Raw genomic sequence first — 12,723 nt, 5'->3', positions numbered from 1 at the left:
TATATATATATATATATATACATACATATATACATACACACATATATATATACATACACATATATACATATACACATATATATACATACACATATATATGGATGGATATATAAGGATGAATGAGTGAATATAAAAACAATCAGTTGTGTCCAGAAATATTTATTCATCTTTTCAAATAAATATAATCAACAGGTTCACACATTTACATGGTGAAACGTATACATATATATATATATATTTGTATGTATATACTCGGGGGATCTGAAGGGGGGGGGAAACTGGATAGATTTGAATGAAAATGTGGTTTGTAAAGTGTTTTAGTTTTTAAGGCTGATGTGCACACGCGCACACAATGACGTAACATTAACAAACTTAAATTTTAAGCATTTATTTGATACTTTTTAAACTTGATTCCGTGTTTTTTTAAACTAACTACAGAAATGCGACGTATACGAGAAAAAAAATCTTATTTCATCATCATGACTCTTTCTCCGAACTGTTCAGAACATGTGGTTAAAACGATCAATAAAGTTTTTTGCTAGCATCACGAACAAAAAAGTTTTTCAAATAAAATTCTTTGGTCCATTTTTGTTTTTCGTCCACAGCAAAAAAAAACAACAAAAAAATAAAATGAGAAAAAAGCAGAATGGACTGAAGCTGCCTTTACAAACGTGACCGAAGTTTACTTAAATCTTCCCCCATTTTTAAATCAGTTTCTGAGAAATCTCAGGATTTGATTGACAGGTGTCTCAGCTAATCACAGCACGTTTCTGTGCTTTACCTGCAGGGGGTGCCACTCACTTTTTTGTCGTTGCTCAGACTTCGTAAATGTAATCTGCAGGTTCATCGCGATCGTCACATTGCAGATGAAATGAAGGAACTTCGTATTTTTCGTTGCGTAAAACAAAAACAAGTTTCGTGATCAATACAAAACTATTTACGTTTTTTTTTTATCATAAAGACGACGCTGAAATAAAATAGGCAGCACGCGGTAACGTCATGAAAAACACTGGAAAAAGCAATTTTAAAATGATTATTTGAGATTACAAACACAGGGGGCGCTGCAATGAAAATTATAGCAACTGGAGTCTATCAAACTGGGCGACAAAGTGAACATAATTAGGGAAAAAAAAGGCAACCTTTTTTAAAATAACTATTAAACAGAGTTAGCGTCAAACACGAGCAGAATCTTTAATCTGTAATCGATAATAACTTACAAGTAAAACTATTGTTACATTTTTTAACGATAGAATCAAGTCATAGTCCATGAGATTATAGCTGCAACTGCTGACACACACACAGGCTCCGCCCCGTCACTACGTTAAATATTTGAGTTTTATTGTCAAACAAAAAAAACGTCTGTTTGTCGTAAAGAGAACGCATTGTTCTGAAAGCCAACACCGTTAACACTCATGCTGAATAAAACAACGTACAAAGCAGATGCAAATTTTGTATCAGTCGACGCCGACTGCGACCAATTCGCTCCAATCGGACGTCAGCTAAACTTCAGCGCCACACACACAAACACACACACACACACACACACACAGACCTAGCTAGCTAACATAAACAGGCAGATCGGGCCAAACAGGGAATGGTGGAAAAAAAACAAAAAAAGAAACGGGCAGCGGTGGCGTCACAACATTTGGACGCTAGACAGTGAATGTTGAGTCACAAACGTCTGAATCAGGGTCAAGAGGTCAAAGTCAGACCGGATGTGATGTCAGCAGAGGGGCGTGATCAGCAGAGAACGACTCGGTCACTTCGATGACTCGTCCAGACGTCTGCAAAAAGACGGACTGCTCCTTTAATCACACCTCAAAGAGGGAAAAAAACTAACCGGATCAGAATCAGGAAGTGGACGTTAGGGAGGGAAAATGAGAATTATGGGAACGCCACTGCTGATCCCCTCATCCAGAATAATATTTTTTATTTTCTCCCCGGCTCAGGTGCAGTTCTCCGTGCGCTGGCGCCACCTACTGGCCAGGTAAAGCAGCAGCTCCTGTTACCTCTCCTCCTGCAGCAGCTGGCGGAAGGTGTGGAGCTGGTGGATACTGGTGGACAACCTGAGGACAGAGACGGATGAGATTCAGGATTCTGATTCCACGACATTTTAGATTTGTTTGGGAAAAAGAAGCGAGTTCATCCTGAGGCAAAGAAAAATCCAGCGTCACAAATCTGGTAAACGTGACACACGTGAAACTCCTGTTACGTCTGCGAGGAACAATAAAGATTCACTCAAGAATTCAACGTCTGCGTTTGTTATTCAAACTTCTCGGCGACAGCGCCGTCACGTTGACGCAGAAGTGAACGCACAAACCTTCCGAAGGCGTTCATCAGCGCCACGATCTCCTGCCGCGTGAGCTGGAAGCCTTTCGACAGACTGTGTTCCCCAAGATTCTTAATCTCTTTCTCAGAGAAGAGGATCTTCAGAGCCGTGCCCAGACCCTGAATCTGCGAAAAAATACAAACATGTTTACTCAAAAAAACAAATATAATAAGATTAAAAAGGTACTATTATAAGGGTAAATGTGTTGTAATGAGGTTGTCTTTTTAAAATAAATAATAAGAAGTATTTAATAGGAATTTTAAAGCGTATACATTTTTGGTCTTAAAGTGCCGAGTGTTACAATAAAACAGTCTTTGCTGGTGAAAGAGCAACAAGATTAAAAAAACAGTAAATAAAAATGTAGTAATAACCAGTGTTTGGAATAACACCGTTTAAAAGAACAAAGTTATTTTTTCAGTAACGGGGTAATCTAACTAATTAATTTTCCCGTCGTTACAACGCCGTTAACGTTACTGGACGTAAAATGCGGTGCGTTAATATGCATTGATTGAATAAACTGTGTAATCCCAACGCACCCCTGGCTCACAGCTAGTGAGGAGGCGGGTTAATAACGAGCTAAGCGATTATGATTGACCAAGGCAGAATCACGTTTCCAGCACCATTCAACTGACTTGTGAAAACTACACAAAAAAATCCAAATTCTTTGACATATAGCAACTTTTCTTTTTAACAGTAAGGCAAATAGTTACTTTCCCTGGTAAAGAGTTACTTTCAGTAAAGAGTAATTCAGTTACTAACTCCGTTACTTTTTGGAACAAGTAGTGAGTAACTATAACTAATTACATTCCCAACACTGGTAATAACGGTGGTGACGGCGTCAAAACTTGCTCCAAATTTTCTGAATTGTGTCGAGTTTCCTATGTCAGCACCTAGTGGCCGTTTGAGGAAGTGCAGCCGTGGTTTGGAGACCCACCTGCAGTTTCCCCCACAGACGACATTTGCTGCAGCCGACACAGTCCATGATCCTGGAGATGTTTTTAAAATGGAGGCGAAATTCCTCCTGACGACAAACCAGAGGAGAAACCACGACGTTAGCACGGGAAGACAATCCACACAGAACAGTTTTCAAATAAATAAACAAAACAAAACAGGAAGTGTTTTCTCTTGTTGACGCGTTGGACGCTGCTCTCACCTTCAGTGTTTTGGCTTCTATTTTGTGTCCAGCGAACATGGACTTCTCATCAAAGTGCATGGGAAAAGCTCTGGAGAAGAAAAGAACTAGTCAAATTAACTTGACTAACTTTTCACAAGAGACATCACTTAACGAAAGACTTGGCGAATAAAATCTACGACAGTTTAAAGAGGAACTAAACCCCTGTTCTGAAGCTGACTCCGCCCAATGCCTGATTTTATTTTCTGCTTTATTCTGCTGAATTTATGCACCAGAATTCGAGTGCTGCATATCCACTCCGAGTCCCCCCCCCCCACTGCTGTGTCTCTGGGGGTGTGGCTAGAGGAGGACAGTTAGTGGCGACAACATGGGAAGAGCCAGCTAATACGAAAATTCATATGTAATGGGAGGTGTTTATCCAGAGAAGGCAGTATACGCCCATTTTTAACACAAAATATGTAATTCAAATACTTACCAAGAGTTGGACCTGGATCAGTGAATAATATTATTAGATCACCTTATGCACTAGTTTTAACCTGAAAAAAGTAGTTCAAGTCCACACCAAACCTCATAAGAGAAAATCAGTGATTCTAGCTCAAGGGGACACAGGAGCTGTTGGTCCTCTGCTGCCTCGTGTGGTCACTTTGTGTCACTGCAGTATGTCTAAATTAAATATTTTAAATGCTGAATTAAAAAAATAAGACATTTAAACTTAGTGATGGAGGCAGCAGTGGATCAACAACTCCTGTTTACTGGGATGTTAAAATCACTGATTTTCTTTATGGGGTTTGGTGTGGGAGCGTGAGATCAGTCTTTTATTAAGCGACTAAAATCTGCAATGTTCTCACTGAGTGAGCCTCAGTGTATGAGGCTGGTTTTTAGCAGCAGGGGGCGCTCACGGCTCAAAAATCTGTAGCCCAGGGGACTGGCGAGAGAGTGCTCTGTGTGTTTCTTACTTGATCTCGTTGAAGACCTGCAGCAACAGCTCCTTGGTGTCTCCGTCCTCTTGAGCGTTTCCAGTGTACAGGTTGACGATGGCGCGCTCAAAGTACGGCGCCACCTTGTAAAGCGCCCGCAGCTCAATCAGGTACAGGAAGTAGAGGTTCTTCAGGCGCCGCGTGCCCTCGCCCTTCGTCTCGGCGTTATCGAAGCGCTGCCGGAACTCACGGACATTTGATCCCCACACTGAACGACCCCAGCCCTCTGAGGAGGAGGAGGAGGAGACACACACACACACACACACGTTTACCATCTTTAACCACGTCGTCATTTAGTCTTTGATTCCATGTGAATGACAGATTAGGATTAGTCGTACCGTCCAGCAGGTACTGAGCACACAGGTGGATGTTGATGCTGCTGTGGAGGCCGGAGATTAATCTGTAAAACACTCTCTTCTCCAAACACAAACCTGGAGACAAAACGAGATTTAATTCCGGGATTAAACCCAGGAACATGGGTTTTTAATGTCAGGATTAAACCCAGGAACATGGATTTGTAACATTAGGAATAAGGAAGCTTTTATTACATTTAATAAAAGTCAGGTTTTAACAGAAAAGTTTGACATGTGTCAGACAAAAGTGAAGTGAAACTCACCTTCGAGCCACTTGTAGAAACCTTCTCCTGCAACAGCAGATTAAATCATTAATATTACATCAACACACACACACACACGCACACACAATATTATATTATATTAAAGTCAAGTGGTGTTTGACTCACCGTCGTCGTCTCCTGAAGACACAGAGACAAGAAAACACAAGAAAATCAGGTCAAGTGAAACTTTTTCATTATGAAATGATGGACAGATGAATGGATTATGAGAGAATGATAGACAGATGAATGGATTATGAGAATGATAGACAGATGAATGGATTATGAGAGAATGATAGACAGATGAATGGATTATGAGAATGATAGACAGATGAATGGATTATGAGAGAATGATAGACAGATGAATGGATTATGAGAGAATGATAGACAGATGAATGGATTATGAGAATGATAGACAGATGAATGGATTATGAGAATGATGGACAGATGAATGGATTACGAGAATGATGGACAGATGAATGGATTACGAGAATGATGGACAGATGAATGGATTATGAGAATGATAGACAGATGAATGGATTATGAGAATGATGGACAGGTGAATGGATTATGAAATGATGGACAGATGAATGGATTATGAGAATGATAGACAGATGAATGGATAATGAAATGATGGACAGATGAATGGATTAAGAAATGATGGACAGATGAATGGATTATGAAATGATGGACAGATGAATGGATTATGAGTATCTTGTGTATAGACTGACCTCTGCTTGGAGCCAGAGGGTTCAAAGGTCGGTACACTGATCTGGGTCTGTCCACACAAAAACACAAACATGTCAACACAACAACATTTACACTGATGATTACATGCATTCATTAACTACATTAATAATCAATTCCTCTGTGATGAAAAAGAGAAGGCTCCGCCTCCTCAACACTGATCTGGTCAGGACCAGTCATCCTCATGGAGACCAAAACCTGGTCCTAATGAGAAAGAACCTTGTTTCTGAGGAGCTGGTTAAGTTTAGGATGAAGGAAACATTGATAGTGTTCACATTATTAATGTCTCTGTGACAAGTCTCTTCTAACTGTCTCTCCATCGCTCTTTTCTTCAGTTTAGGGTAAAGGTTAAGGTTAAGGTAAGGGGTTAGAGAATGCATTATGTCTATGAGTGTCTACACAAAGAAAGTGAAACCAGCGTGTGTGAGTGAGTGAGTGAGTGAGTGAGTGAGTCTCACTTGAAGCAGTTCTCCTCATAGATGCTGTTCCAGACTCTCCAGGCTGAAGGACCTTTGTATCCAGTGAATCGTTCTGGGTTCAGCAGCAGATCCACATACTCAGCGTCTGGAGACGTCTCATCTGTGTCAAACAGAGACAAACACACACAGTCTCAGAGTCTGCAGTCATGACAGAGGACTTGTTTGTCTTTCCGTTTTCTTGGATTATCAAATGCACCTGAAACTGTTCTAACACATGAAAGTTTCTTGTATTATCATAAATATCAACATAATTAATAAATATACAAATGAATCACCATAGGCTGTTTATATATACACAGACTTCTATGGCATTGGGGGCAGGGTTAGCCTCAGAAGAGGAGGAGTTTAAGTTAGCGTTCAATGAGAAAGAAACCATCCTCACCATCGAGTTCACAGAAGTGATCCTGGGCGTCGTCGTGTCTCGCCCAGTCAACAAACGCCTCTTTACTCTGATTACTGAAAACACACACAACCATGACTCAGCAGAATAATAAACAACAAGAAACAGAAATAAAACAGGGTCTAAAAATCACACCACACTCATGACTACATCAAGGACAACCATTAAAAACAATCTATGTGTGTAATGTGACTGTTTCTCCAGCAGGGGGCGTAATGAGAGAGAGAAATCGGATCAATTAGGGTCAAACTAATGTATAAAGCATTCTAGAACAACTCATTATTTGGCAGTCAGTCTCATGGTGGATGTGTAGAAGAGCTCATTATTTGGCTGCATTTTAGTCTCCAATGATTTTCCCTTGCGGTCGTTTGAGACTTTCATGATAGTGTTTCCTCATTTCCTCCTGTTCCTCAATTCTTTTCTTTTCACTTCTTCACTTCCTCTTCACTGTTTTACGAGCAGCCATTTGACTGCCAAATAATGAGCTCTCCTATACACCCACCAAGAGACTGACTGCCAAATAATGAGCCGTTCTATCCACCAGATTCTCAGGGTGAGTGTGTCGTAGCAGCAGCACAAACAGGTGTTTAACCATCAGCTGCTGAGTGTGTGTGTGTGTGCGTGCATGCGTGTGCATGTGTGTGTGTGTGGTTACCTCAGTGTGCTGTTGATGGCGCCGAGCTCCTGCGCCTGCTCACAATCTGACATGTCGGCTATGATGTTTGCTGCCTGAGAATACTGAGACAGACAGAGTGTTAGCATGTCAGGCTAACAACAATGCTAACCTTACAAACATGACCCCACACTTTTCAAAGTAAAAGCCTCAGAATGTGTTAAATCACACTAGATTCTGCTCATGCATGATAAAAACAACTCATCAATTTTCAAAATAAAAGTTTTAATTCATGTTCATCCCCACTGAAACACAAACCTGCAGTTTTCAAAATAAAAGTCTCAGTTCATGTTCATCCACACTGCACACTGAAACATAACCCTAATGTTTTCAAAATAAAGGTTTCCATGGTTGTTCATCATCCAGGTTTTGAAACTAAAACAGGAAATCAGGTAGAACCAGTTTAGGTCACGGTTGAGCTGTTGAGATCCACATGGGTTTGTTAAGATTTTACATTCTGAGACTTTCCTCACACACACACACAGACACAGACACACACACACACTATAGCTACTGACTTTTCAAAGTAATAGACTCGACCTTGATGAGTTCAAATGTCCAAACAGGTTTGATTCATGACAAGACAAACATCAAGCTGTGGCAAACACTCGCTCACTGCCTGGAAACTGTTCAGAGATAAGCTGTATGTGTGTGTATGTGTGTGTGTGTGTGTGTGCACATGTGCACTTCACTGAATCAGCTGATGACACGAAAAACACTGGAACAAAAGCAGCTGCTTCAAACTCGACGTGAAGAAATGAACAGGAACAAACATCACTTTGGCTCGGCATTGACGCTGCGTTCACTGTCGGCAGATTTCTATCCTTATTACCAATTCAATGTGACGTTAGTTGAACATTAACGTAATTTAACCCAGTTACTGTGCGTTTACCTTTACTCTGGCGTACAGAACCGGGTGCTTATCCCGCACATGGTCAAACATATGACTCGTATTTCCTCCTATGATTTTCGTTCCGGGCTTCCGGCATAATGTTTTCTGACGGTATTGAGGAAACATTGCGATTAATATCCCGTAACATTTAATACCACAATTAATAGTAAAATCAAGTCATCGTGACATCCCCAGCACATGATCATTTCCACTTCTATCGTGTGTGAACACTCTTCTCCTTTAAAATAACACACTTCCTTTATGACATAAAGTTTTTCAGTGAAAACTTTGTTACAGGCTTATTTTCCACTGATGACAAAAGAAGCACGAACACCTGCTCAGGTCGGAGATACAGTCGTTATTAAACTACTTTGTTGAAAACATTCTGACGGTTGACCTCTCACCTTGTTGTAGTTCCCAGACTTGATGCCAACAGGAATCTTACTCTGGAGAAACAAACATACATGAGATATTTATATAAACAGAGGAGAAGTTTATCAACTTTGACATGGTTGACCTCTGACCTCAGGACAGGGCTCCACATGACAGTCTTTGATGGAGCAGTGTCCGTCATCAGGCCAGAAAGGACAAGGTCTCTTCAAGTTCACCTGCAGAAGAATAAGAATAAGAAAGAAAATCAGACGTTCAAACACAGCACTAAAAACAGTGTGTGTGTGTGTGTGTGTGTGTGTGTGTGTGTGTGTGTGTGTGTGTGTGCGTGTGTGTGTGTGCGCTCTGACCCTGTAATATCTGAAGTAGTCTCTCTCCGTCAGTTTCCTGACTCGAGGGTAAAGCTTGAAGTTGTTGAAGACGTCGATGCTCTCGACGTCACAGAAGCAGTCGTCCAGAACACCAGTGAGCTGAAAGACAACATTAAAGGGACTAAATATACAAATAAAATATATATATACAGTATATATATATATATATATATATATATATATATATATATATATATATATATATATATATATATATATATAATATTGTGATAATATCGTATCGGGACTTGAATATTGTGATAATATGGTATTGTGACTTAAATATTGTGATAATATGGTATCGTGACTTAAATATTGTGATCGTTATTTTTATTTAAAACACAAAAACGTGCAATATTGCAGACTGAGCAGTCAATATGTTTATATTATGTCAAATACAGGTGTTATAGAAAACCCCAGAGAGACATCAGGAGACCAACACACAGCGCCACCCGCCTCTCCTCTCACACATTACACATCCACCTGTCACACTCTGCTGTATCTGTGTGAAAAACAGAAGCTGCACCAATGTAAATCTGATTATATTACTATGGTCTGTCAACACCAAAGACCTGAGACTGAGTTTCAGAGTAAACACCTGAGAGCACCTGCTCTGAACACACACACACACACACGATAACAAATTTTGCTGGACGATATATTGTCCCCGAAATTATTGATATGGATTGATAATACTGTCGTTCTGAGAACATTTCATCAAATATGATGATACAACTTTGGTGTGGGAGAGTGAGTGGTTTACAAACTTCAGTTTCCTGTTGGAAAAGTCTGTCTAACAGTGAGATAAAGACGTGATCATGTGACATAGATATCGTAGACTTAAACTGACAAAGATTTTACTACACGGGTGGTTTACAAACTTTTATTGTAAACCACTTTCAAGAAAAATACATATGTGAACTATCCCTAAAAGAAGAACATCAGTGTCTGTGATGAAGTTTGTTGTATTAAGACATTTTGATGCCATTAAAAAACAATAATAATATAAAGTTTGTTCTGTGACGTTTATAAAGCATCTGTTCCACCTTTGTCTCCTGAGCAGATAATCAAACTGACATCTGAGCTCTGACACTGTAAAAGGACCTGATTAGAGTTTTTACATGTGTGTAAAACAGCCTGAACATTAGAATAATCAAATATAAAACGACTTCACTGCAGCAGATTGTTGTTCATAATATAAGCTAAATGTAAATTAAATGAGGAAAAATCACATAAACTGGTTTAATTATTTATAGAAGATTCATAATAAAAATAAAAAAAATCATGAAATTGTAAATCGTAAATGTTCCTTAAAATGAGGAAAAGTTGTGTTCTTATCACAATCATGTAAGAAATGTTTACTTCAAATCAATCTCCCTTTAGTTGAGTGGACTTAATTTGAGAATTTATACCTTACAATTGCACAATCTGTGATAGTGAATTTTACTTTAAGTTTATAATTTCTTTCGGAAATTAGATTTCTTCTAGTGCAAAACTTGCTTGTTGTGATTCATCTGTCTTATTTTTTATTTTTGTCATGTCCGTCACAGCTCAGCTTCAGGCCAAATGTAACATATGGAGGCAACACGAGGTCATTTCAGCTGTTTTTAAGAGTTAAAACACAAACTTTTCTCCAGTATTTTGGTTTAAAATAGGGGGGGGGGGTTCTTGGTTATGTCTAATTTAAGGCAATATTTTCATAATCAATGAATCTGTCCATTATTTTCTCGATTAATCGCACTTGTGCAGTCCATAAAATGTTGAGCAGTGTTTGTCAAACCTGGAAGTAAAGATGTTCTTAAATGTCTTGTTTTTGTCCACAAACCAAAATGATACAATTTGAATGATTTCTTTGTTTTTATGAAGCAAAGAAACCAGAAAATATTCACATTTAAGAAGCTGAAAAATCACACAAACTTGATTTGAATTGGTTAAAAAAAGAACCTACCTGATAATCACTTATCAAAGTAGTTTTAATAATGGAATAATCATTATTTGAAGCGTTTACATGTAAATTTGAACTAAAAAGTCAGAACGTTATGTTTGGGTGGGGGACCCAAAAATCGTCACCCATAAACCATATGGGGGTAACAACCCAGACTTTGGGAACCACAGAACACAAACGTGAGCTGACCTGTAAGTGCAGCAGCTCGCCGAGCGTCACGAGAGACAGCAGGAGTCCCAGTCCTGCCAGCGACGTCAAAATCAGCCTCATCTCTGCGGCTTCTCTGCCACTGAGTGTGTGTTCATCACTGTACCACATGTGACCCCGCCCCCCAGCTGTCATAACACTAGCCCCGCCCGGTACTTTCCGCTGTGTAGTTCTCTGCTGTGATTGTGCTGCTGAGAGCAGCGACGCACAGGACTACAAGTCCCGCCCAGAACCCGGAAGTGGCAGTGCTCCCGGCGCAGCCAATCAGAGGACACCACGCTTTTCTAGTCAGTGTTCAGCTCAAACCTTAAACCATCACAAACGTGTCCTAGAAAACTTGAGTTTCCACGCTTTTTTTCTTTGTTTAATTTGTTTGCTTTCAGATTTCCCCGTGAAGCCTCAAACTGGTGAACGTGTTGACATGTCTGAACTGAAGACTGTGAACTTGTGAACGTTAAACCCATTCATTGAGCATTCGTCCGACACCACTGCACTTTTCACGTACTTTCCAAACAGTGGATTGTTTGTAGTGCATCATTTAAATATTCATTCAATATTCACCGCTGACGATGATTTTTCCGCTGTAACAAGTGACTAACACCAGACTACATGCTTTTACTTCTGTCTAAATACGTTCATATTGTTTATAATTGCACTATTTAACATACTTTGTTTTCATATTACACAACTTGACTTATATAGTTGAAATGAGCTCGGTTTGTTAATTGCGGAGTTGAAATCAAATTTGAGCTAGCATCACACACACACACACACACATAAACAAGGGCGGTGACGTCACATGAACGTGACAGTAGAAAATGCTAGAAAACTTCCTGGATTGAAAAAAATGTCGTGTCTGCATTAACACGATACAACCCGGGATTTTAAAAAACAAGATTAACGGCGGGTTTGGTTTAGACGGAGCCCCGGGAGGGGGCGGTTACACTCACGTGGCAGAGGCAGCTCTGCTCCGGCCTCACCGACTCTGAGCCGCCGCTCGGATGAGCGCTCTGCGGGGCTGGGGGTTCTACGTTGTCGCGTTGAAACCAGCCCCAAACAAAGTTCCCGAAGAACCAGGCCAAGAGCAAAACAGCGAACGCCCGCAAAGCTGCTCTCCACATCACTTCCTGTGCTGGCGGGCGCCGGTGGAAAAATAAAAACAGAGAAAAAACAGCGAGACTTCAGCAGCTCGTCCTCCAGCTGCTGCCGCTGCTGCTGATGCCGGGGAAGCTAAACACAGGCGCTTCTTCGGGCTAGCTGACACTAGCATCCGCAGGCTAACGGTGTGTGAGCGCCCTCGAGCGGACACTTGGAGCTCTAACTCCCGCCTCACAGAACCGAGGTCACCGCATTACGATGCTAACGTGTCCTGGAGAAAAGTTTCCGTCTAGGCTTCAATTTCACCCAAGTAGTCACATTAGCATAACAACCCCTGCTGCTCCTTCCGCCCGAAACCGTCAAAACAAAAGTTTCTACGGAAGCCCAAAGAAAGCAAAAAAAAAAAAAAGTAAATGATGAGATCATTACATCATCAGGAAGTTCTGACTAAAGTTTAAAGATAGATTCTA

At 40.4% G+C, this 12,723-nt stretch overlaps 1 protein-coding gene across 1 annotated transcript; it reads right to left on the bottom strand.

Annotated features, from left to right (window-relative positions):
- Nucleotides 1-143: 143 nt before the first annotated feature.
- Nucleotides 144-12,630, bottom strand: ero1b (endoplasmic reticulum oxidoreductase 1 beta). Its single transcript, XM_058640857.1, has 16 exons — nucleotides 12,106-12,630; nucleotides 8,983-9,102; nucleotides 8,767-8,850; nucleotides 8,647-8,688; nucleotides 7,333-7,415; nucleotides 6,660-6,733; nucleotides 6,257-6,377; nucleotides 5,783-5,829; nucleotides 5,181-5,192; nucleotides 5,055-5,081; nucleotides 4,777-4,869; nucleotides 4,418-4,664; nucleotides 3,483-3,552; nucleotides 3,264-3,350; nucleotides 2,321-2,454; nucleotides 144-2,066 (listed from the first exon to the last, which is right to left on the bottom strand). The coding sequence occupies exons 1-16, from the start codon at nucleotides 12,274-12,276 to the stop codon at nucleotides 2,006-2,008; spliced, it is 1,473 nt and encodes a 490-aa protein (XP_058496840.1). The 5' UTR covers nucleotides 12,277-12,630; the 3' UTR covers nucleotides 144-2,005.
- Between the last annotated feature and the right edge of the window lie 93 nt (nucleotides 12,631-12,723).

The sequence above is a fragment of the Solea solea genome, chromosome 10 (genome assembly GCF_958295425.1).
Source record: "Solea solea chromosome 10, fSolSol10.1, whole genome shotgun sequence".
NCBI lineage: Eukaryota > Metazoa > Chordata > Actinopteri > Pleuronectiformes > Soleidae > Solea > Solea solea.
This window is presented reverse-complemented; position numbering and strand designations above follow the sequence as displayed.

Excerpts from the sequence above, each read along its gene's own strand:
- ero1b (XM_058640857.1), bottom strand. The coding sequence starts at position 12,276 with ATGTGGAGAGCAGCTTTGCGGGCGTTCGCTGTTTTGCTCTTGGCCTGG. Across the intron at positions 4,870-5,054 it reads TTTCTACAAGTGGCTCGAAG|GTTTGTGTTTGGAGAAGAGA; the intron begins GTGAGTTTCACT and ends TTTTGTCTCCAG. Across the intron at positions 2,067-2,320 it reads CTGATGAACGCCTTCGGAAG|GTTGTCCACCAGTATCCACC; the intron begins GTTTGTGCGTTC and ends CTCTGTCCTCAG.